Genomic DNA, 24,797 nt, shown 5'->3' on the forward strand with positions numbered 1-24,797 from the left:
TAATTTTAACCCTTTACCATGTTGAAATGAGAAATTTAATCATTCTATTTAATTTTGTATAATTTGAATTTTATAATCTCATATCATATAACTTGGAATTTATTACTTTCACATATTTTCCTGATCTTCATTCAAGCAATGCTTTATAGAGACAATTCTTTCTTAGATAAACTACAAGTTTAGTACCTAAACTATTAATTTTAATCCATTTACTACTTAAACTTTTTTTTTTTTCAAAATCACACTTAACATTCAATTTTTATTTCATTTTAGTATCCACCGTTAGAAACTTAACACGTTTAATACTTAAACTTTCAATCTTTTCAAAACTTAACGTTAAATTTTAAATGAGATACTAAAATGAAACAAAAACTAAAGTTTTTAACGACGGTGTACTAAAATAAAACAAAAACTAAACTTTAAGTATGATTTTGAACAAATTGAAAGTTTAGATACCAAAATGGATCAAAACTGATAGTTTAGGTTATAAACGCAAATTTACCCTTCTTTCTTTGGGGCTTCGTGGAATGAAAGATAACATTTGATTATGAATGTGTAAACGACAAGAAAATAGAAAATGGATTCAGAATTCCAACGAGTGGAGAAAAACACAAAAGCTAAGCTGACTGTAATGTTTATGTAATTGTAATGTAATCTCGGCTCGAAAACGGGAAAGGCCCAATGGCAGTGTCCATGAAGTTCTACGGGAGGACGTCGGTCTTCGAAAATTAAACGATACGAACAGCGGAATAGATCGATTCTTTCACGTTGCACTCATCATAAAGGCTCTAGAACACTTGATCAATGAACATGATCTTCCACCTTGATGTTCGCATCGTAAAAGTTCATCATGAGGTTCTTGAAAGCACTGCTCATCCCAATAATATGGGAACTTCAACTTTGCTGCAGTGTGAGGCATGGACCAATCTTCATATATGAAACTAAAAGCAGATTTGAAACAAAAGAAAGAAAGCATCCTCAGCATTCATGAAAGAGAGAAGAAAGGGAAAGAATCACAAGGAATGCATTTCCGGTTCTTACGAGGAAATTTGTCGAAACTATACGGTTTTTGGGTTAAACGAAGAACCCCATCTTTCCCAGTAATGTTCTCTAGATTCTATTTCGCATATAGTAAACTTGAGCAACATCTTCAATCATGCAGGAGACATTATCAGATGGGATTTCAATCATGATGCATGTATGCTAAAATAGTCGTTCATTTTCTTAAACAATTAGTGACGGAAATGGATCATGTTCTGAGAAAGTATTGTGGATCGCGGTTTCGAGCCGCTTCTTCCTCTTAAATTAGTAAAGGATGGTTAAGTCTCAAGGCAAGTAAATTCCCATCTTGATGAACTCGGATATAGCAGCTTTAATGACTAAAAGATCAAGGCAAAGCCGTATTAGAATGGGTGCTTTCGGTTTGTTTATTTTAAAGGTTCAGAAGATGCCATTAGAAACTAGCATGCACTAACCACGAAAAGATTCGATGCAAAAGTGCCAGCCAACAAACATTTGGAAGGGTGAGGCCATAGACAGCATCTATGGCTTTCAACTCGACAATGAAAATATAATTAGACACCCATCAACAAATGGCAAAAATGATGAGGCTGGAGAAAAATTACATACATTTTGACAGGAGGCCGAGATATTATCACAAGAATCTGCAAATCCTCGTGTTCGTTTGTATTCCAGACCTGCAACGAAGATGACAAACAATTGAAAATCAATGAATGTCAGTGAAATACTAAAATTCATCGAAGTGTCTGTTAAATAATCGGATGATCATCTTATTACAGGCTAACCCCAAAACAAAATAATCTCTATTTTGAGATTTCTATGCTTCTTAATATCATCACATTCATAATTTGGGGAATACTTTTACCTGGTGGACATCATTGACAGGGATATGAAAAGTGCTATTCGAAAATATAAAATGCTCCTCTGGTTTTCCAGGGGACTTATATGAACTCGAGGCAAGATATAGAGTGCCACTCCCCTTGAGAACAACAAAAACTTCTTCACACGAGTGCCGATGGATCGGTGTGCGTGACCCCGGTGCAAATGTTTGAAGCCAAACCTCAACCTAAGAAGACATCCGAATTCCGAAAAAATTATCACATCCATAATCCTACCACAGAAGGAAAATCAACATCTTCTATTCGCTTACTACATGAAATGAAAAACATACAGCCATTTCTGAAATTTCTAAAAAAACTAAGCCAATTTATATCATAAACTTAAAAGAACATCAAAAACCAAAGTGTAAGCAATCAACATACTTCTTTCAATCCATGCAAGAGTGAACCGGAAACAGTTATATGGGATAGACCTCCTCTTCCATAGTTATCCTGTGGAAGTTCAGCAATGTTCCTCACCAGAGGCAACCCTGTATAGAAAAAACAATATGATTTCACACGAAATCAGCCATTAAAGAAAAGCATGGAAAAGAAAACTGAAGAATTCCTGGTAATCATCTTAAATAACTCGCCTAGCATCCAATTAATAAATCAATCAAATATAGCCCATAAAAGGCCAATAAACTGCTGCAACTGCAACCTCCAGTCCTCCACTATGGTGCAAACTAAGACATCCCAGAATGAAAACTCGGAAAATTGGTGAAAGATCGAATCATTAAAACATACCCAGAAATCAAATTGAGTGGAAAATGTTACCTTTGATGGAGCAGTGAGAAGCTTCGAGAGTTTGAAAGAGTGGAACCAAGTTTAACAAAAGGAAGAAGGAAATGAAGCAAGGTCCAACCATCTTCTCTTGTTTGCTTTCTGGTTGAAGCCTGGATTTGGTCTTTTATTTCTCCATTAAAAGAAGTAAAAATGAACTTATCTAAGGACCCAAACCCCAAAGAGTATTTCAATTGGGCCATAAACTATTTTTGCCATGTTGTCACTACCCGTTAGATCCTTTTCATTTCACTATAGATTAGAAAAAAAACTGTGTTTATATGCATTAATATTTGTTTATGTTTATTTGTGTTCGTTTTTTTATTTTAACAAACGAACATGAATGAACACGAATAAATTATATTTCTTAACGAACAAATACGAATAAAATATTTATTTATTAAATTATTGTGTTTGTTCGATTAAACTTAAACGGATGAACATGAACATAATGTCATTCATGTTCGTTTGGTTCGTGTTGGTGGTCAAAATACAAAATATGAATTAACACTAATAATGTTTTTGTCAAAAAAAATAATTAACTAAGTACCAAAATAGGAGAGGAGATAAATTGGTGTCTAATTATGTAGTTTACCCTTTATAATATTTCTTCAGCTTCTCTTTAAATTCTATCTTCACTTGGTCTACTGTCGCCGGCCGCCGCATCCAAATTTTACTCCACAGATATCATCTTCAAACTCTCATTGCCCTTCTCTTTTCACGCTATCAGATTGGGTTTTCAACAAAATCCCTTAAGACCTTAGATCTAAGGCCAAAGTTGCAGCTTTCACCTCACTAAAAGCTCCATTTCCGCCAGTCCAAACGAAATCCAGTCGTAGTATGTTGTTTTTCTTCCCTTACTCTCTCTTTATATAACACGAGCACAGAAATAGCTTAAAATCGTTTGAGACAGAGTCTCTCTAAGTTTTTTTTTAATTGAAGCTCGTTTCAGTGGGTAATTTTGTATCATGTATTTATCTGCTTTGTTTTCCTCAGTATGAGGATAAATTTTATTTTCTTATTTGAATCCTATTGTATATAGTTAAACTTCTTGTTGTTGATAGTTCATGGTTGTTCATTAGCGTATTTGTTAATGGCTGTTCATTTGCGTATTTGTTAATGGCTGTTCATCGGAGTATTGTATGATGTAATTTGCATTGGAGTTAAACTGTGTTATCAGTTTGATTTCCATTTCCAGTAGCAGCTTCTTCTTTTGAAGAACAAATTTTGATTGAATTTTCCCTTGTTCATACAGGATTTGTTGAGAGAGAGAGAGTCAACTTGAGAGCACATTAGATTGTTTCTTATTGTTTGTTCATAAGATGAATGAAAAGAATGATAGTGATGGTGGTGTTGCTTTCAAAGTAGGGACTTGTTCTATCTCACCTCATGACAAAGGTGGTAAGAACAAGAGAAAATTAGATGATCATTCTTTAGAGTGTCCGGTTATTCTTCCTTTGTCGACGAGTGAATTAGCTCCGGAGATATTTCGAGGCCCTATACTTGGACCATTTGAGGTAGGATCCTCCGTGGGACCCCTTAGAGAAGATTTTGTACCTGCTGATTGGGATGATTCGGTTGCTTGTCAGCTCGAGGAGTTACTGTTATCTAATTTGCACATGATTTTCCGGAATGCGATTAAAAAGATTGTGGAGTGTGGGTTTAAGGAGGAGGTCGCGCAAAAGGCTATTTCAAGGCACCCGCTCTATCAAGGGGGTAAAAATCTTGTGTCAAATGTTGTGAATGATGCTTTGGCTTCCTTGAAGGAAGGGATAGAAGGTGATATTTCGAGTTATTTGTTTGAGGATTTGCAGCAGCTAGTGGTGTATACGATGCTGGAGATGATTAGTGTGCTTAGAGAGGTTCAACCATGTCTATCTATTGTGGAAGCAATGTGGTGGTTGTTAGTGTTTGATCTTAACATTTCGGTTGCATGTGAAGTAGAAGGAGATATATTGCGAAATTTAGGTTGTATGGAAGTCTCAGGAGAGAGCTCCTCTGATTCTAACCCTAAGTCAAGATCTGAAACAGCAAATCCTGAAACCGTTATTCCTATCACGAATGAGCCCAGTGTTACAAAACCATCATTCTCCTCTCAGAATTCCCAGCCTGAAGCACTCAAATTTGGAAGTTTCTACAACTTATCTAAACCCGAAACTTTTCATGCTTCTGAAGGGCTGACACCAGAGAAAGAGTTTTTGGCCTCTACGAGTGCTTCTAGAGATAATGTCTCGATTACATCGATCTCTAAAGAAAAAGCAGTGAGTAGTAGAAAGGGGTGCTTCAAAAAGGAACTAACTGCACTACGGCAAAAGTCCAACATGGAAATTAGCAGGACAGCTTATTTGAAAGGTTTTAGAGCTGCGAAACTAGCTGCCTCTGGGAGTGTTGTTGAAAGGAGAATGAAGTCCCTATCTGATTTACCAGCTGTGCATATGAAAATTCCGTCATCAAAAGTAGTTATGGAGGCCGGAGGTTTAGCTGATGAAAGTCATCACTTTTCAACTAATGCTTCACCTGATTTAATTGTGGCAGATGACTCTTCAACATTGTTGACTAAGGGTACTAAATCTGTAGTTCCAACCACAAATACTGGGTGCGCACCTTCATTATCTTTGGAAAATAAACCTGTTTCAAAGTCTGAAGGAGGAACTTCAATATCTTCCAAGACACCTGAACACTGTGTAGAAAAGAAAGCTACTCCGAAGGCCAAAGGCAGCTCTTCTATGTCTTCTAAGACCATTGATTACCATGCTGGAATTCCGTACAATGATTCTCTAGGAAAATACATCCCGCAAGATGAGAAGGATGATATGATTTTGAAGCTTGTTCCAAGGCTAGAGGAACTGCGGAATGAAGTAGATAGTTGGACTCAGTGGACCAATCAGAAGGTCATGCAAGCTGCCCGCAGGCTTAGCAAGGATCAAGCCGAACTTAAATCACTGAGGCAAGAGAAGGAAGAAGCAGAGCAGCTCAAAAGGGAAAAGCAAATCATGGAGGAGAACACCATGAAGAGGTTGTCGGAGATGGGGTTTGCCTTGAACAACACAATTGGTCAGGTTGAGGACACTAATTCTACTGTTCAGAAGCTTGAGGTGGAACATTCCATGCTGAAGATGCAGATGGAGGCCGCTAAATCACAGGCTACAGCATCAGCTGCAAGTTGTCAAGAAGCATTGGAGAGAGAACAGAAGGCACTCAAGGATGTTCAGTCATGGGAAGGACAGAGAAGCTTGCTTCAGGAGGAGCTTGCATTGGAGAAGCAGATGGCAGCAGATCTGCAATGGAAAGTAGGCAAGGCTAAAATTATCTACAGCCAAATTGAGGTATGATTCGCCTTGAATAAGATACTCATTGACTTGCTAAATAACCCTTAATCAATATATAGTTTACGTTTGCCTTGTCATAAACATTCCATCTTCATTTATAGCTTGATGCATGAAGAGGCACAGAGAAGTGCACTTAGCTGTTTATACCCTTATATAGATTACTTCTATTTACACTTTATTTTTCTCATGAGATATGGTGAAAAGTTGCAGATGACATGGAAAGAGGAGAGGATGGAAAAGGAGAAAGTCCTTGCACAAGCTGCCTCCATACAAAAGGAAAGAGAACGTCTTGAAGCTGCAGCAAAAGTGGAGGAGGATAAGATTAAACTGAAAGCAGAAAAAGATATGCAGAAATACGGGGAGGAGATAAAAACGCTTGTGGCCAAGTTATCTGAGTTGAAGATGAAGCTGGATTCATCGAAAATAGCTGCACTTCGAGGAGGCATTGGTGGTGGCAATATCCAGTGCTCTTCTGTCAATGAGTTGAATCACATTCCAAGCTTCTCTAAGAGGGTGGTTGACATCAAGGATTATTCTGGGAGAAAAAGTTTGAAACAGGAGCGTGAGTGCGTCATGTGCTTATCAGAAGAGAAGATAGTGGTATTCCTTCCATGTTGTCATCAGGTCCTATGTGTCAAATGCAATGAGATCCACGAGAAACAACGGATGGACTGCCCCGCCTGTAGGACCATGATCGATTGCCGCATATGTGCACGTTTTGCTAAGCCACAGGCTATGGCTCTCTGATCCTTTTTGCTTGACTAAGACATGTGAGTTAATGGCGGATAGATTAAAAGGAGCTCTGAGAAGTGCCCTCAAACTTGTGCCTTTTGTTTTGCTTTAGCCCCTTTTGAATAGTTTATACCAGTAGCTCAACAGTATGAAAACGATTAAAGAGAAAATTTATAGCTTACAGCCCTCTAATATACTTTGTTCTTTTTCATATAAATGATATAATATATGGTTTAGCTTTACATTACAGCATCAAGTGTTCCTTAATTTTTAACTCTTAGACTTCAAACATAATTTTTAACAAAGAATTCATGGACTAAATTGAAATTTTCTAACATCTCATTGGCAATTCATCTTATAGGAAAAAGATAACAAAGCTTGATATATATTTGAAATATTTCTCAGTAGCTTTCAATTGTATAAAGAGATGCTGCCATCTCCTCCATTCTTTATTACTCCAAATGTAGCATCCATTTTTGTTTGATTTTGAAAGCATCAGCAGACAGCAAGTGAGCATCCCGAATCTCTCGAAAAATATTCTGCTTCATTTTCTTGATTCTCTATGCATTAATGGCTGCCTGAATTTGTTCCAAGGTCTTCTCTTTTGTTTCAGGTACCAATGTGACCACGAACAGTATTGCCACCGCATTGATTGCAGCATAAAGAATGAAGGTACCTGCAATGAGAATCCACGAGAGTTGCCGGTAAAGTCGCACATTTTTTTTACTTCTTACTGGCAAAGTTTTCACTCTATTTACCATGGGAGCTCCAGCTCATAAGGAAGTTGAAAGTGTAAGAAACTGCCCATGCACCGAACCAGTTCGCCAGCGTCACGAGGCTTCCGGCCGCTCCTTTGATATTTATCGGGAATATCTGCAACCAAATGCAATGGTTAGAGGAGCTGAAGGATTGATACGTCGATTAGAAAATGGTTAAAATCTTGCATACATTTCTTTTTTGGTTACCTCAGACATTATAACCCAAGGAAATGTACCCATCCCAGCTGAAAAGGCACTTATGTATACCTGATGTCAATTAAGATTCATGCAAGAAATAACATAGAAGAACTTGTAAGCCATAGTTTGACAACGAACAGATCGAATGAGCATACGATTCAATTAAGTTACTAATATGCCTGTTACAGCAAGAATAGGAACTGCATTGAGTGCTAAATTATGATCCTGGTCGTCAAACATAATCGAAATGTTAGTAATTAGAGGGAAGTATATATTGTTAGAGATAATAGTTTGATATTTTGACCTTAAGATAGAATGAAATCCCATATGGTATACAGCCGAGAATCAATCCTGTTGAAGAAACCTAAAATGAAAGCAAAAGCAAATTGGCTCAGCAATTTTAAGGATCTTGCAACTGTTAAATTGTTCTTGTACTTATCAGTAATAGAGGCTTTCTTCCTGATCTATCGATCACAGTTGTGTTAAGGCCGGTGATGACAACCTGCAGAAACGATAGTTTTATGTTATTTGTTTGCTAGGAAGAAGTGCATGGCTTTCAAGAGAAGGGAGAGATGAAACCTGAAGAATAGCATAAGTTATTGTCCCAACAGTGGCAGAAGATCCTGAGACATTTCAAGTACAAAAAAAGCAGCAATGTTAATAATAGACAAGACTCTTAAATGTGTCGGGCTGCAACTCGAAGGTTCCGTTACCTGCCGACTCGAAAATATTGCTGGTATAAAAGCAGATGCCATTGATCCCTCCGAATTGTTGAAAGACCATTAATCCAACTCCTATCTGATCAAAGATAAATACGTCGTAAAGAAACATTAAAGAAGATTGATCTGATTGTTCAACCGGGTTTAGATAGAGTGATAGCTACAATGACTGAGCGTAAGTATCTTCGCTGAAACAAATCGAGCATTTTTGGCTTTCGGAAGCCGTTCAAGAGTCTATATAGTCCTGTCAAGCAATAGAATAAGTTAGAACATTTCCTCTATAATGCTTCAAGTCTATCTCAATTTCACTCTTGGTTAAGATGATAAGTTTAGATTAAGAACCCGAATCTCAGCAGCCTCTTTCGATATATCAGCATCCTTGCCACGAAGATCTTGTAGTGCAGCTTCGAATTCTTTTTCTCTTCCAATCTTTGCCTGCATAATATCTAAGGTTTTAATCCAACTCCCCTTTAGTGTTACTATACTTCAGGGTTAAAAGAGCCAAGGATTCCAATCCCATCGGCTTTTCAGTGTCGATTTCTTACCAGCCATCTGGGAGACTCTGGGATGAAAAAGAGTCCAAAGAGATGAATTGCATAAGGAATAAGTCCTGCAAATCACTCTATTTGTGAATCTCAGCTTGTGTTATGTAGCTTTACAAGAACACTCAAACTTAAGCATGGTTTCGGCATAAGAATGTTGGCTTAGCACTTTTATCTGTTAGTGCTAAAGTCCTCCATTTTAGAACTGTCCCAAATATGAAGGCAACGGATACTCCGGAGCAGATCATAAGCTGTAGAATAAGATTCGAAATAATAAGATATTTACGTTCACAAATTCAGTAAGTGATGATGATACTGAGTGCTGCACTTGGTTACCTGATTTACTGTCGTTAGTGCTCCTCGAAGATTCTTGGGTGCGATTTCAGCGATAAATAACGGTACCTTGTCATACATTCAATGAAGGCATCACGGTCGATAGGAACAGGTAATTGTAGAAGTACCATTTATCGAAGAAGCAGTTCGAAAGTGAAATCCTAGATGAGATAGGGACTCACCAGTCACCACATATGAGAAGACTCCCATTCCATATCCTGTTGCCAGTCTTCCAATGTCCAAAACCAAAGCTCCCCTTCGTGTTCAATCAAGAGAGTAAAATGGATTATTAAGTCAAAGTTCTGCATAATTGTCTCAGGTTAATCTGCAGCTTAAGCAATGGTGAATTTATGGGTGGGGAACTAAAAACCTGAGCGAAGTATATAGCAAGCCACCATTGACCGAAGGTGGGGTGAAAGGGAACGTGAGGAGAAGAAGATGAAGATGGGGGGAAAGGGTTAACCGTCAGTGAAAAACTAAAAGGAGATAACGACATGAACCTTAATGAAAATAACTAAAAATTCGATGATTGTATTGCAATTTTTAAAAGTTAGATGACCAAAATACAAGTACCCTTAAAGTTCAGGTACTATTTATATTCTTTACCCTAAAAACTAAACATCAGATATGATTTTGAAAAAATTGAAAGTTTAGATACTAAAATAGATAAAACTGATAGTTTAAGTACTAAACAAGCAATTTACGCAAAGAAATATTACAGTCTAGATTTTAGTAAACAACTTTGTCTGGGAGAGTGGGGTTAGTTTAAAATAGAGAACGAAGCACCGAACGAGGAAAATCAATCCACCCGTTGTCCTTGTTTATTATTACAGATAATTTTTGTTAACGTTACAGTCTAAAAACAGTAAAGAATTTATATTAATCACATTTGGTAAGTCGATTAATTCCGACTTTCCTTAACCTCCTCAAAAACTGCTATATATATTTTGATTTTCATAAGCCATGGGGCGTCAATTTGAGCTTCCTCTGTTGTTCTTTGGCCCGTAATTCAAAGCTATTAAACAAAGCTCCTTCCTTTCTTTCAAAGAAACAGGGAAGCCGCCATGGATATTGTCAATCAGTTGCAGAGACAGTTCATTGACCACTCCACATCACTGCATCGCGAGGTACAATTTCTCTTCTTTTATGTTCTTTTGATTCGTTGATTGGTAGATTTTCACCGACAGATTTGATTTTTTTCAACGGAAGGGTGGAAGTATTTCTGGGAAATTGTTTGTTTTAAGGGGAAATGTCAAATCCAGTGGGGTCTTGTCGGATTTGTTTTCCCTGGAAAAAAAAAACAAAAAGGAAAAGTTTGGGTTTTTGTTCTTTCTTATTGTTGTCCCATCGTTTTTGTTCAGGGAATTGTGGATGATCAGTTTACTGAACTCCAAAAGCTGCAAGATGAAAACAGCCCAGATTTTGTCGTCGAGGTTGTCTCTCTTTTCTTTGAAGATTCTGAGAAGCTTCTTAACAATATGGCCAGAGCACTGTGAGTTCATCTTCTTCTTCCTTCCTGTGCTGAATGTTCTCTTTTTTCTGATCTAATTTTCGTGGTTTTTACTTCAGTGAGCAAGCACAAGGTGTTGATTTCAAGCAAGTAGATGCCAGTGTTCATCAGCTTAAGGGCAGCAGTTCCAGGTAATTATATGCACGTCTGCTTTTGATTTTTCATATTCATTTTGTTGTTTTTCAATTGTGATTGTTCAATCTGAATGCCTGGGAAAATCAAATTGTTGTTTCACTGCTTCATGTGGAGAGTTGGATTTGTATTTTCTATGTATGTGCCAAAATTTCTTATGTGTTTATGTCTTTGTGGTAACAGCATAGGTGCAATGAGAGTTAAGAATGCATGCATCGCCTTTCGGAGCTTTTGCGAGGCGCAAAACCGTGAAGGGTGAGTTATCGAACTCGAAATTTCTCGACGGTCATGCCCCGGCATGTGTGTTGCTTTGATATACTTAAACAAGTTCACTTCCATCATAGATTGTTAAGTTCTTTATGATTGTTTAACGGATTAAAATTGAGCTCAACGAGTCCTTTTTTCGTTTCCTGTTGTTATTGCTTGTTGGTCACGCTTTTCATTCTGTGATATGTGACAAAGATGACTCTGGATGCCTGCAACAGGTGTTTGAGATGCCTGCAAAAGGTCACTCATGAATACTCCCTACTGAAGAACAAGCTTCAATCCTTATTCAGGGTAAGATAGAATCTACGAATAGACTATATTTCACCGTGAAAATGAGCATACGTGCTCGTTTGTTTCGTATCGAGTTCATCTGTTTCTCCCCCCAGCTGTAGTTTTAACCGGAGCCATTCTGTTTCAATCTTTCAGCTTGAGCAACAGATCCTTGCAGCTGGTGGATCGATCCCGGTAGCGAAATAAACAACATTTATATCATCGTCGTAGAAAAACAAAGGGAGAATGAACGGCCGTCGCCGCCGATACCTTTTCTTTACGAAGTCGATGTTAAATTATCAAGGGATTTTACATAAACTTGTGTCTAAAACCCGTATGAGGTAAGAATAATGTGTGAGCCTGTGAATACACATTTTTCAAGCTTTGTGCTGCGTAAGCTTATATATGATTAAGTTCTCTTTGTCGTTCAATGTTTGAGCATTTCCATGTTACTTTGATCAAACGCCGGAAGATGTCACCAGTAATCGAAATAAATTTACAGATCGGAATTCAGTTCGATCGGTTGGTTTTATAACCACCTTCAAGAGACGATTCCTTGTACGTTTACGATTCGAATCTTGATATCCGTAACCCCTTTCTCCGATGGCAGCTGTTCTCGAACACGACCGTAGAGTTTAAACCCTGTCTTCTTGTTATCCAAACATCATTAAATGTTTCACTTTTATAATTCCATGATGGAAAATGGAATGCACATGATGATCGATGTTGCTGGGTTTCTTTGTTGTTACTTGTGGCGCATTCCATTTCTATGCACGCATCTCCATTGCTACATTAAAGCAAACCTTGGGGACCAAGAAAATCCCATATGAAGTCTTAGGTTTGTGGTGAATCATTTTTATGATTTTTTTAATTAATTTTTTAAAATATTATATAAATTATAGGGCAAGTTACGTGTTTAGTATCTGAACTATCAATTTTGGTCCGTTTTAGTACCTAATCTTTTAACTTTTTTTAAAATCATACCTAGAGTTTAGTTTTTGTTTTATTTTGGTACCCCAATTCAAAATTTAACGTTTAGTTTTGGAAAAAAATTAAAAGTTTAAGTACTAAAAGGGGACCAAAATTGATAGTTTAGGTGTTAAACACGTTAAGTTTTTAACTGTGGGGTACAAAAATGAAATAAAAACTAAATTTTAGGTATGATTTTGAAAAAAAAATAAAAATTTAAATGCTACAAAAATATCAAAATTGATAGTTCAGATAGATACTAAATGCTTTTTTACCCTAAATTATATTATAATTTTAAAAGTAGTATGATAACTCGAGATATCTTGAAACTCTTTTAAAGATAAAAGTAAATAAAGGTAAATTACACATTTAGTACCTAAACGATTAAATTTTCAAAAATATATCTAGAGTTTAGTTCTTGTTTCATTTTAATACCCTGTTCTAAATTTAATGTTAAGTTTTGAAAAAATTGAATCTCTAGGTATTAAAACAGATCAAAACTGATAATTTAGGTGCTAAACGTGTTAAACTTTTAACGACAGTTATTAAAATAAAATAAAAACTAAATATTATGTATAATTTTAAAAAAATTAAAAATTTAAATACTAAAATAAATCAAAATTATTAATTTAAGTATGAAATGCGTAACTTACCCATTGTTTTCTTACTCTCTTGCGTTTCTACTTTCTAGCTTCCCATGTTTAATTAGGTTTGATTAATTTGATGAAAATACAGGAATTTATTGATGACGTGTCATATCCTAGCTGGACAGTGTCACCCTATGTCCAGTCAACCCGCATTAGTTACGTGATCCCTGCCCCGATCACCCACCCTCCCCTACCTGCTGACCTGTCTCCCGAACCTAACCCCTCCCCTCCCATGTAGGTTTGGACAACCGTTTAACCTATAAATCCAGCCCTAATAAAAAAACATTAACAATAATAACAAAGAGGGAAAATTAATAAAATAATTATAAAAAAAATGACATTTCCGGTGTCATTCGTCAGTGTTAAAACTAGAAAGTCTGCCGTCAACGCTGCTCCATGCGTCTTCTCTAAGATGTCATTATCTCAAATATCATCCACCATTGCTTCTTCTTCAAGCCAGTCTTTGTTTTTTTTCTTCTTCATTGTATAAATATAATGTTTGACGCTGCTAGTTTCGCCATTAAAGGCTTTCACGTTTGTATCCCCATGAGAAACCGGTAGTCTCCTCTCACGAAAAAGTTTCATTTTGGCAACTCAAAAGCCTTACCTTTTTCTTATTTTATAACACCTCTGCTTCACTGGGGAATTCAGGGTCTTCTTTGATTCGTCGATTCAATGGCTAAACAATGGGGGATGAAGGTGGGTTCTTGTGCTCTGTTCTTGACTGCTCTGTTACAATGTAGATTCTTGAGTTTTGCGATTTTAGACCCGGTTGATTTCTTGGCTTTGCAGTCCATTAGAAAGTCTCTTCATGATTTGCCCGGCTCTAATTTTTTGGCTTCCTGGGATTTTACTTCCGATCCTTGTAACTTCGCCGGCGTTTACTGTGAGTCCAATAGAGTAGTGGCTCTTAATCTCGGTGATCCACGGGCTGGTTCGCCGGGTTTAACCGGGAGGATAGATTCGGCCATTGGGAAACTGTCTGCTCTCGTCGAGCTATCCATTGTTCCGGGTCGGATCTATGGTTCGTTGCCGGTGTCGATCTCGCAATTAAAGGGCCTTCGTTTTCTTGCTATAAGCAGGAATTTCATCTCCGGGAATATTCCAGCAACTCTGGGTCAACTGAGGCGGCTTAAAACTCTTGATCTCAGCTACAATCAGCTCGTCGGAGGAATCCCTCGTTCCATCGGAACATTGCCGGAGCTCACCAACGCTATTCTTTGTCACAACCATCTCTCCGGTTCAGTCCCACCGTTTCGTTCCCAAGTCCTAAACCGGCTAGACCTTAAACACAATGCTCTCTCCGGCTCGCTAGCTCCGAACTCCCTCCCCGCTTCCCTTCAGTCCCTCTCACTCTCCTGGAACCAGCTCACCGGACCGGTGGACAAGCTTCTATCCCGGCTGAACAAGCTAAACTACCTAGACCTAAGCTTGAACCGATTCACGGGTCCCATCCCAGGCCGTTTGTTCTCGTTTACAATCACCAACCTTCAGCTGGAACGGAACTTGTTCTCCGGTCCAGTCCAACCCGCCAATCAAGTAACGATACCGACCGTCGATATCAGCCACAACAGATTGTCCGGTCACATATCACCGATGTTCTCCACCGTACAAAACCTTTACTTGAACAACAACCTGTTCACCGGTAAGGTCCCGGCCAGCTTCGTGGACCGGTTATTATCGGCCAGCATACGGATACTTTATCTGCAGCATAACTATCTGACCGGAATCGAGATTAATCCGACGGCGGAGATTCCTCTGAGGAGTTCGATATGCTTACAGTATAATTGCATGGTGCCGCCCGTTCAGACGGCGTGCCCATTGAAGGCGGGTAAAGAGAAGACCAGGCCTTCTTCCCAGTGCAACCAAAGGAAAGGATAGGATTGGTAATTTCCACGATCTTCCCAAGGGTACTTTTGGAAAAAAAATCGGATTATAGGATACACCTATTTTTATTTTGTGGGTAAGGATGGAAATAAAGTGAATTAGTTCATTAGAATTTTAACCTTTAAATTTAGATAAATTATATTAAAAATATTTAAGGTTAATTTTAAACGAATATTGATAACCACTGCGCATCTTATAATTATAATTAAAAATAATATTTTCTTTTATCATGTTCAATAAATATAGGATAAATTACACATTTAATATCTAAACTATAAGTTTTAGTTCGATTAAATATTTAAACTTTTAATTTTTTCAGAATCATATATAATATTTAGTTTTATTTCATTTTAGTATCCTACTATAAAAAACTTAACACGTCTAGTACCTAAACTATCTATTTTAGTACTTAAACTTTTATTTAAAAAAAAACTTAACGTTAAATTTTGAACATAAGTACTAAAGTGAAACTAAAACTAAACTTTATGTATGATTTTGAGAAAAACTAAAACTAAACTTTATGTATGATTTTGAGAAAAACTGAAAGTTTAAATATTAAAACAAATTAAAATTAATAATTTAAGTACTAAATGCGTGAATTACCCATTGATATAACTAGAATGAAGGAAAGTGGGTAGAAATAAAGGTACAACTAAAACAAAGGGGTTAAACAGTTGTTGCAGCTTTCCATTTGCACGAGCTTGGCGAAAACGAAAACACAAGAATCATATAAATCATGCCCGAACATAGATGAAATACATATCATCATCGTCATCGGCATCGGCATCGGCATTGGCATTGGCATCGGCATTGGCAATGGAAGTTGGGTCCAGCCTAGCAGCACCAATGAACTTTGTATTTGCAGCTCTACTTTTCACAACACCTCGCAATATCATACTCTTGGAGTTTTCCTTTACTGCCCATATAGTTTCAAAAACACCACCATTGTATGGAGTCCAAGTGTTTCATTCACCCTAGGGATGGTGATTTCACCATCATCTGATGGATTCCGATCCGACACGATCGAGTTAGATTTTTCTAAAAAGAATTTAGGGTTCGAGTCGGGTCGAGTTCGAATGGAAGGTAAAAAAACTTTGACCTAACCTGACCCAAGGATAATAATGTAACTTTCTTAAAATTATTATTATTTTAATTAAATCTTTAATTTATATCGGATCACGTCAGGTCAAGTCAATTTTATATATATAAAAAATCAAATCAAGTTCGAGTGAAAGTGCATATTTTCATATTGGATCTGATTGATTAAAAACCCGACTCTAACCCAACCTTATTACGTCCGTGACCATGCATTTGCCTAAAAATAATAATCCAATGCCTCTATTCTTTTAAGACCTTCTCCATGTCCAAATATTCTCAATAATACGAGAGATAATATTACATTTAGAAAATTTTAGTTCTAAATATAATTTTACATATTATGCAATAATACATTAGAGGTCTATGCATGGATGACCTAGGCAGGGCAGGTCGAGGTGATCCCCTCTTAAAAACATAAAATTATCATATATTTTGGATTTTTTTATGTATTTTCTATTGAAATTCTATTTTCACCCTCTTAAAATTTTATTCAACCCCTGACATTTTATAAGTTGAAGTTCGCCCCCTAACATAAAATTTTGCGTCCGTCCCTGGGTTTGTGTACTTTTGAAGAGAAAAAAACTAATGTGATACTTGTATAAATTTTCTCTTAATGTGACCCTCCTATTAAAAAACCTAATTTGACCCTTTGATCAACGTTTTTCGTCGTTGACTGTTACGATGCTAACGTGGCAGTCTACGGTACTGACATAGCGGTCCATCTACTATGTTTGAACTATTAATTTAGCCCATCTGTCATGTTATCAACCATCGTATACTACCACATCAGCACCATGGACCGCCATGTCAACACCGTGAACAGTCACATTAGCACCGTAACGGTCAACGACGAAAAAATTGGCCAAAGGACCACATCAAATTTATTTTTTGAGTTGAATGGTAGCATTAATAGAAAAAAAATAATATAAAGGTATTATTATTTTTATTATTTGTTTTAAGTACAAAAACCTATGATATATTTTTGTCTATATTTTATAATAAACAAACCGCAGAAGAAGTCCAGTATTTACTCCAACAAACTTAGCTATTATTAATATAAGAACAGAAATGGTCCTAATAGGTTACTTATGCATTTGTCCTCTTAATAATGAGAATCAACAAAACAAAACAAGAACAATTAGGTTTGGATAACATTTATAATAATATTACAGTTTATAGGCACATGGAGTGTAGCAAATATTAGCATCAAAATCCTACCTTCGTGTTATTAATTAAAAAATATTTAAATTTATTTATACAATATAAAATTATTACATTTAAATAAAAATTTATATAAAAAAATCGAATCTAACCCAATTCAAGTACACTTATAATGTGTCTTTCTTGACCCACTTCATCCTACTACTACCCTCTCTTATCATTTTGCTTTCAATTCTTTTCCATGTGATTTGGGACAAATGAGGCCTAATTTTGCCTCCTAGAGATGGTTTCATGTGCATGATAATATTAGAAATAAAAAATGGAAATACACTGTAAAAAAATTAGGGTAAATTACAAAATTCATCTATGAACTTTAAAAGTTTTTTATTTTCTCATTGAACTTAATACATTAGGGGTTTTTTGTCATTGAACTTTATTTTCTCTCCTATTTCAATCATTCCGTCGTTAAATAGTTAACGGCGTAAAAACGACGCCGTTTGGAAAAAAAAATAATTTTTTCAGTGAAACGACATCATTTTGTATCTATATAACAACTCATTTTAACGCCGTTAACTATTTAACAGTTGAGTAACGAAAAAACCTAATTTATTAAGTTTAATGAAAAAATTGAAAAGATTTAAAGTACAATGAATGAAATAGGAGAAATAGTAAATTAAAGTTACCAGATTTGTAATTTACCCAAAAGATTATAGTATGACATTAGGTAGGTGCTGGGCCATCACATTTATTTACCCAAAAAAATTGAAATTTTGGGCATATAAACAGTGGGAGTTGGTGCATGACATTTCAATTCAACTAATCATTTTTTCCATAAAATTATTATAACACTTTGAAATTTTTAGATTTTTCGTATTTGAAAATAGAGATAGAGTGAAAATTAAATATTGGCATCGATCCAAATATTAAAAATTTTAATAAAAAATATAATATTTTATTAGGTATTTAAATTTAAGCACGAACCAAACGATTTCGATGATAAAGTAATTGTTATTATTCTTTGAGGTCTCGGGTTCGAGTACTATAAATGTTGGGGTGTAAGTATTTAATGTTAAATAGTTAAGAGTTATCTTTGAATGAATAGTAACTTGTATTCATCATAGATTAATAAAAAAAAAACTTAAAATTCAGTAATACAATACTTAATTTGTCTAATATTTAAGCTTACAATGACCTAAATTGTTATTAGCCTAAAAAATTTGAGAATATGAGATTATTTTTTTTTATTTCGACCATTCCTTAATTAAATATTTAATAAATATTTGTATTTTTTTAAATTTAAATACTTACTTTTATATAATTAAAATATTATTAAATAAAAATCTATCGAATATATAAATTTTTTACAGACATCAAGACCTTTAAGCCGCATCAGAGCTCCGCCTCTACTTGAAAACATTGATTTTTTCAATCTAGATTGCTCAGAACAATGTTGAACTGCCCATAGTAGTGGCACTCATATTCTTTGTTCCCTAGTAATAATTATGGTGTTTTGGGGAGCAATTATTAAGTACAAGGAGCTCTGCTGATTATGGTATTATCCATCAATCTGCCTAAGTAGGAGCAAATTTATTTTTATATTTTTTAATTATTCCTCATTTAATCACTATGACTTTCAAATTTATTTTTTAAATTTTTAATTATATATTAATAAAATAATAAAAAATGTCATGTCACAAAAATTATTAATAAAATAAATTAGAGGGATTAAAATAAGAATAATTTGAAAGTTGAGTAGTTAAATTGAAATTTTTTAAACTTTAGTTTCAAAATATGAGTGAGAAGATAGTTGAGTGATGATTGATGTAATTTACCCATAAAAGATGTAGTGCCGTTAAGTTTTTAGTGTCGATGTATTAAAATGAAACAAAAACTAAACATTAACTATGATTTTAAAAATATTAAAAGTTTAGTCACTAAAACATGCCATTGGAGAGTGTGGGGGTTGAGCTGACTTTAGCTTATATCCAAGAAGTTATATATTTAAAATTGAATTTAATGAACTAATTTGGTTACATTGGAACCCATAAATAACTTAATATTCATATACCAAGAGAAGAATGATGAGGCATTGTTTTCCAAGGAACTAAAAGTTAAAACCACATGTGCCCATCAAGCATTGAGGAATTCCCCTACGCATGGTTCAATCCACCGTCCAAGGTTTAGGGTTTCATACTTGTTAAAAAAGGGTTTAGGGTTTCATGCGTTTCTCATACGCTGATTGGATAGCACATGGTAGTAAAGAAAGAAGAGATGGGGTATCAACTTTTTTCCATGGTGTTCTTTTTTATACAATTGTGGTTTCTTTATGTTGTATAAAGCCTTGGTTCTGTCAGGTACTAAACCCTGAAAATCTTGGGAACAAGTGGTTTGGTACTATTGGTAGGCCATCTTTCCAAATAACTTAATCCGGAAATTTGATGGTGTTCGATGGTGGTTCACCCTTTCTTATTTGAGTAGAGAGCTATTTGAGGATGTTGATCGATTAGAGATCATCCTTTCTGATTTGAATGGAAGGTAGTTGGATAAAGACGATGATCGAAAGTGAAGTATATGTGAATGAGCCAAACTTAAATGAGAGGAATTGACATTAGTGGGGGAAGCACTTAGATTTAGCCGTTCCTCGGCAGGAGTTTGCATGCATGGAATGTAAGCCACACCCCCCATTGTTTGTTTCCTAAGGACAACCTCAAGAAATTGAGGGGCATACAGCCTTACACCATGAACCAACAAACCAAAACAGCTAGCATTTCACTACGGTTCCATCTTACGCTTTCCTTCTGTCTTTTTACTCGGACTCATAGCTGTAGTCGACCATAATTCTAGAAAAACACAAACCTGTCATCATCGCTGCAGTTAACTCCGATCGAATCTACGCTGCAATGATGCTTGTTTCCACATTGCAGAACCAGCTCTCTGCATTCATTAACATGGTCCAAACGTGTATATATATATATATATTGGATGAGGAACATGAACAAACTTACACGGAGAGTTGTATTGTTTATTTATGTACGGCTAGATTTTTCGTTAAACAATTACACCTTATTCAATACTAATGAAAAATATTGTGTATGTAGTATGATTATAGCTTACAGATGCTACGGAATGTGTTCAAAATAATATTGCGTCCGGACTCTCTTCTTGTTCGTAGAGACCGGTGCTTCGTTACCGGGGAATTCCCACTTAACCAAGCCCCCGTCCCAAGAAGAGCTTACCAACATAGGGTAGCTCGGGTGCCAACTACAATCTCTTACTAGTGATGTATGGTGCTTCAGTACTGCAACTTGGGCTCCGGTTACCTGTAATATATTAACATGTTATTACCCTCGAGAAGACAGAATTTCATTGTATAGCACTCGCCGCCTGTGTTTGGTTTTCACTCGTTGACGGCATATTTATCGGACGGCAACAGACATCTTTAACGAACATTGCAACTATAGTCGATATGTGCAAAACTCAAGTACCAAATTGGATCCAATAAAGAGCATCACAGTAATGTACAGAAAAGGCAACCTAGAGGTAAAGCATATCAATTTTGGTTACTTACCACATAAATATAAACACGAGAATCATGAGATCCGGTGTAAATGTACTTTTGGCCGTGCTGCAACAAAAGATTCGAGAAATCGATGACATGTTAACAAATACTTCAACACAGACAGAGTTAGATGAAGGAGAATATCTTGCTAATTTGATTAATATATAAAGCAAACAGCAAATAAGAGCACTCACCTGTGTTCGGGGGGGGGGGGGGAATAACAGCGAATAAGAGTACGCAAGACCGACCCTTATAAGTTGCCACAGATTGGTCACACGGATGTTTCAAATCTCTGGCCTGTGGTGGGTAGTCCATCCATCTGTAATCCCATTCGTAATTCCTAAACCTTAAATTGCTGCAATAACATATAAAAACGTCTTTTAGCTTTAGCTTCAAACTATCGCCGAAACTCAAATTGATAAATAAATAAAGTTCTGTTAAATAGCATACACACATGGCATATGCATGCAGAGAAAATCTAAACTATGAACTTGGTAAACCGAAGAAAGGCATACCAGGAGGTATTGGAGGACATTTTTCTGATATTCCAAAGCTTCATAGTCTGATCTTTACCATTTGATGTGAAATAACGACCATCTCCACGACTGTCGATAAATGTAATACCTTCTACATCTCCCATCAAGACTCCTGCTGGCTTATCTTTTGCAATGAAGCAACGTCTATCCCACACCTAGCAAAATCAAAAGCGAAAATACAGCATATCTACATCCCACACACACAGAGATTATCGTCACTCCCGGAATATACCAAATTACCACTTTTATCGGCAAAGGCTACTGTGTTAACATCAGCCTGCAAGATGAAATAGGAATCGACTTTAGGTCCCCTGAAAATAAAGCATTTTCTTGCTCATGCAACATTTAGGCGCTTAAATGACAGACATCTAAGGCAAGAGCTAACTTAGATACAACCACAAGTCGACAGAGGCAACTAATACAAGAGAGCAATAATAATACGAGACAAAAAGTATCTGTTCTCCGTTAAAAATTATTCTCGAGGAAGCCAAATGTTCAACTTCCACAAATTTTATTATTAATTCACACATTCAAGTCAGTTCGTGAGGAAGACTTGAATTATAGCAAATGTTTTAGAAGTATCTCAACCATTGACCGGCTAAAGCCGTTAAAAAAATCTATTTTGTTAAGAAATTTGCATTCTTCCCGTATCGATGAGTGTTAGTTTGTAAATGTTAGTTGTCACACCCAAAAATATTGAGGTTTAATTATTGGATGAGTAAGTTAATTTTAGGACTAAAATGAGAGTTTTTGGAAATAATAGGTTAGTTTTCGAGTTCCAAGGAAGTTTGGGGACTTGAATCCTAATTTAACCATTTTCCCTTAGCTTGCAAAAAAATAAAATAAAATGAGTTCTATGAAGATTTGAACCATCGTCTATTAGTATGACCATCCATGCTCCTATCATTAGGCTAGGCTTTCAATAACCCAATCATCTTCTCCAGTAGAAAGTAAAAACCCATACCCATAAACGTTTAAACTTTCTCATCTCCTTTCACCGTTGTTTGGTGGTCGTCTGGTCATCCATGGCATACACAGCCACCAACAAGGTGTTCGTCATCGTCCCGTGACCACAACCGTACCATTCATTAACCGAGAAATCGTCATCGTTTTGTCGTTGCCTGATCATCTTTTAGCGACACTGCCAACACCAAATGAACCGACTCAATGTTATGCTTCATCCGGTACTGGATATGACACCATCATCATTGTCGTTGTGGGGGGTGAGCGACGAATTAGTTCGGCCGTTCGTGTTCTATAATTTCCACCATGCTTCGCATCAGAATAACACCACCAAGAGATTCGTAAGCCGTCGATCTACTAATCTGGAAAGTTTTATCGCCGTCCAACAACCAGCACTGTCGCACGTGCCCCACGCACCATTTCCTGCGCGTGGGGTTGTTTCTATTAGTGTAGAGGTTTCTGGAAATTGGTCGAACCAGTCTGAATTAATTAGATCAGTCGAGCCAAACCGTTTGAGCCGTCGAGCCAAGCTACGCTTAAGATGAGTTGTGAGCCGTTGACTTTTTACTGACTATTGATGGGGTGTTAACTTTTATGGACCACCTATTTAGATATTTTTCGACGTTCTAAATCTAATTTTACGATTCGTTTTTTCAAATTTAAACTCGATAAATTAATTTTAAGCATTTTATCTCCCAATTTAATATATTTTTTTAATTAAGTTATGTTTTTGTCGTAAATTATTTTATCATGTATCCAAGATATTATGAGATGTTAAATAAAAGTTTATGAGTGATTGATGTAGTATAAAGATTGAGGTAATATTTTATTACTTTTATGTATGTTTTTGGAAAACATTAGTGTTGGTTAATGCATGAATGATTATGATTAATCAATTATGTTTAGTTAATTATTTCTAGACTTGAATTGGATACGATATAAGTTAGGAAATAGAATACGACTTAGATGGCTTGCAGAAGAAATTGGAAGACTGATAAGAAATAAAACCAAGTGATGAGTGTTCAGAATTGTTAATCTTTGCTCGTTATTTCTTCGATTTTGAGGATTTATTATTGCTAAATTGGCCGTGTTATGTTTATTTTCGTACAGATCCTTACTTTTCAGAATTAGTGACAAAACGGACGTATTCTGTATTTTTTTTATTATTTGGTCACGGCTGGAGACATGGACACGACTCTGGGCATGACGCGGTCTGACGTGACAGTTTATAGAAGGTACAGTCAACGACGATTTCTAGAAGACTTCCTCCGCATGCCTTCAGGAAGATTGACGATCATAGTTGCATTAGGAGACTAGTTTAAGTTTGAATTTAAATTAAAAAATAATTATCTTTAGGATTATTTTATTTATTTTCTTTGTTTATCCTTTAGGCTTTGAGAGGCTATAAATACTCACTTGGGGTAAGCCTAAACTCATCATTCGGATTACAATCTTCTTTTCTCTTTAGTTTTTATAAAAGTTCTCTTTTTACATTTCAAGTTCTTTTCATTTTTCTTTTATTTTTCAAATTTTGTTTTCAAAATGCTATGACTATTTTCATGCTTAGCTAAACTTTTCATAAGCCGAGAGCTGTCGCGATGACTCAATTCCATCGGGAGAATTGAAATAGACCCTTAATATCTTCGGAATATCTCTCTCAATCTCTACGTTTATTTTTCAAAATCAAAACAGTTTTTAAAATCAAAGATTGACTTTGGTCAAGAGGTTGTTGCGATTAAATGTGTGGGGGGAAGATTCGGCTTATAGAAAGCAATTCGACTTCCTGGGAACACACTTGGCGAGATAGCTTCGCCAAGAGGGAATTGAGATCGGAATCGACGGTTATCGAAGCAACAATCCGAGTCGGACGCCATGAACTTAAACGGTAATTGATCTACGACAATTGATGTTGTTAGAATCAATTACCGGAGCCGGAATCAAAGATTGCCTTGGGTATTCGGTATACAAGATAGAGTCACGAGAATAGCCCTTGTAGACAAAGTAACCGACGTGAATCCCGAAGAGAAAACATTATTCAATGATCATAAGGAAATTGAGTCAAAGCGAAGCTTGAGGCTACTTTTACCGTATTTATTCACAATCTTCATCTTCTTATTTTTACTTTAATTACTTTTAGTTATTTAATCGCTTTTATTATTTTAATATTTTATTACCAAAATTCTCCCATTTTTACTGTTTCACGCCTGCATAAATAAATCAGACATAAATTTATAATTTTCTAAGTCCCTGTGGAATCGACCCTTACTTCTCTTTACTACGTATTTTCTTTATTTATTGATTGAGAATAAGGAATTTATCTTGACATCCAAAATGACAGTTGTCAAATTGGCGTCGTTGCCGATGACTTTGCCAAAGTTACTAATTTTTTGTTTGCTTTTGATTTATGACCAGGTCTAATACGGGAGCATTAGTGGAGTATGACCCAGAGATTGAAGCCAAAGCTAGGAGACTCCACGCACAGACGCTTCAAGAAAGAAGAAGACAA

The 24,797-nt window shown here is 36.0% G+C and overlaps 5 protein-coding genes and 1 pseudogene across 5 annotated transcripts; 3 read left to right on the top strand and 3 right to left on the bottom strand.

Moving 5' to 3' along the window:
- Positions 1-519: 519 nt before the first annotated feature.
- Positions 520-2,815, bottom strand: LOC120130797 (auxin-binding protein T85-like). Its single transcript, XM_039147955.1, has 5 exons — positions 2,676-2,815; positions 2,283-2,389; positions 1,886-2,086; positions 1,630-1,697; positions 520-941 (listed from the first exon to the last, which is right to left on the bottom strand). Exons 1-5 carry the CDS (start codon positions 2,764-2,766, stop codon positions 764-766), a joined length of 645 nt encoding a protein of 214 aa, XP_039003886.1. The 5' UTR covers positions 2,767-2,815; the 3' UTR covers positions 520-763.
- A 530-nt stretch (positions 2,816-3,345) lies between these two features.
- On the top strand, positions 3,346-7,025 carry LOC120130789 (putative E3 ubiquitin-protein ligase RF298). The gene is made up of 3 exons (XM_039147947.1): positions 3,346-3,519; positions 3,937-6,007; positions 6,221-7,025. The coding sequence occupies exons 2-3, from the start codon at positions 4,004-4,006 to the stop codon at positions 6,755-6,757; spliced, it is 2,541 nt and encodes an 846-aa protein (XP_039003878.1). The 5' UTR covers positions 3,346-3,519; positions 3,937-4,003; the 3' UTR covers positions 6,758-7,025.
- Positions 7,026-7,195: 170 nt separating this feature from the next.
- Positions 7,196-9,788, bottom strand: LOC120130710 (annotated as a pseudogene).
- A 493-nt stretch (positions 9,789-10,281) lies between these two features.
- LOC120130550 (histidine-containing phosphotransfer protein 5-like) lies at positions 10,282-11,902 on the top strand. The gene is made up of 6 exons (XM_039147769.1): positions 10,282-10,419; positions 10,654-10,784; positions 10,862-10,933; positions 11,118-11,189; positions 11,420-11,492; positions 11,628-11,902. The coding sequence occupies exons 1-6, from the start codon at positions 10,357-10,359 to the stop codon at positions 11,676-11,678; spliced, it is 462 nt and encodes a 153-aa protein (XP_039003700.1). The 5' UTR covers positions 10,282-10,356; the 3' UTR covers positions 11,679-11,902.
- A 1,646-nt stretch (positions 11,903-13,548) lies between these two features.
- LOC120130782 (LRR receptor-like serine/threonine-protein kinase SIK1) lies at positions 13,549-14,977 on the top strand. Its single transcript, XM_039147940.1, has one exon. It carries the CDS (start codon positions 13,763-13,765, stop codon positions 14,966-14,968), a length of 1,206 nt encoding a protein of 401 aa, XP_039003871.1. The 5' UTR covers positions 13,549-13,762; the 3' UTR covers positions 14,969-14,977.
- Positions 14,978-20,225: 5,248 nt separating this feature from the next.
- LOC120130711 (LEC14B protein-like) lies at positions 20,226-21,046 on the bottom strand (the record flags this gene model as incomplete). Its single annotated transcript, XM_039147884.1, has 3 exons — positions 20,226-20,553; positions 20,802-20,858; positions 20,987-21,046. Coding segments are annotated over 3 exons (318 nt in total), but the record flags the coding sequence as incomplete, so codon positions are not given.
- Positions 21,047-24,797: the final 3,751 nt, after the last annotated feature.

Source organism: Hibiscus syriacus, unplaced genomic scaffold (genome assembly GCF_006381635.1).
Source record: "Hibiscus syriacus cultivar Baekdansim isolate YM2019G1 unplaced genomic scaffold, ASM638163v2 tig00110548_pilon, whole genome shotgun sequence".
Taxonomy (NCBI): Eukaryota; Viridiplantae; Streptophyta; class Magnoliopsida; order Malvales; family Malvaceae; genus Hibiscus; species Hibiscus syriacus.

Excerpts from the sequence above, each read along its gene's own strand:
- LOC120130797 (XM_039147955.1), bottom strand. The coding sequence starts at position 2,766 with ATGGTTGGACCTTGCTTCATTTCCTTCTTCCTTTTGTTAAACTTGGTT. Across the intron at positions 2,390-2,675 it reads TTCTCACTGCTCCATCAAAG|GGTTGCCTCTGGTGAGGAAC; the intron begins GTAACATTTTCC and ends TTTTCTATACAG. Across the intron at positions 2,087-2,282 it reads TCTTGCATGGATTGAAAGAA|GTTGAGGTTTGGCTTCAAAC; the intron begins GTATGTTGATTG and ends ATGTCTTCTTAG.
- LOC120130789 (XM_039147947.1), top strand. The coding sequence starts at position 4,004 with ATGAATGAAAAGAATGATAGTGATGGTGGTGTTGCTTTCAAAGTAGGG. Across the intron at positions 6,008-6,220 it reads TTATCTACAGCCAAATTGAG|ATGACATGGAAAGAGGAGAG; the intron begins GTATGATTCGCC and ends GAAAAGTTGCAG.
- LOC120130550 (XM_039147769.1), top strand. The coding sequence starts at position 10,357 with ATGGATATTGTCAATCAGTTGCAGAGACAGTTCATTGACCACTCCACA. Across the intron at positions 10,420-10,653 it reads CCACATCACTGCATCGCGAG|GGAATTGTGGATGATCAGTT; the intron begins GTACAATTTCTC and ends GTTTTTGTTCAG. Across the intron at positions 11,493-11,627 it reads AGCTTCAATCCTTATTCAGG|CTTGAGCAACAGATCCTTGC; the intron begins GTAAGATAGAAT and ends TCAATCTTTCAG.
- LOC120130782 (XM_039147940.1), top strand. The coding sequence starts at position 13,763 with ATGGCTAAACAATGGGGGATGAAGGTGGGTTCTTGTGCTCTGTTCTTG.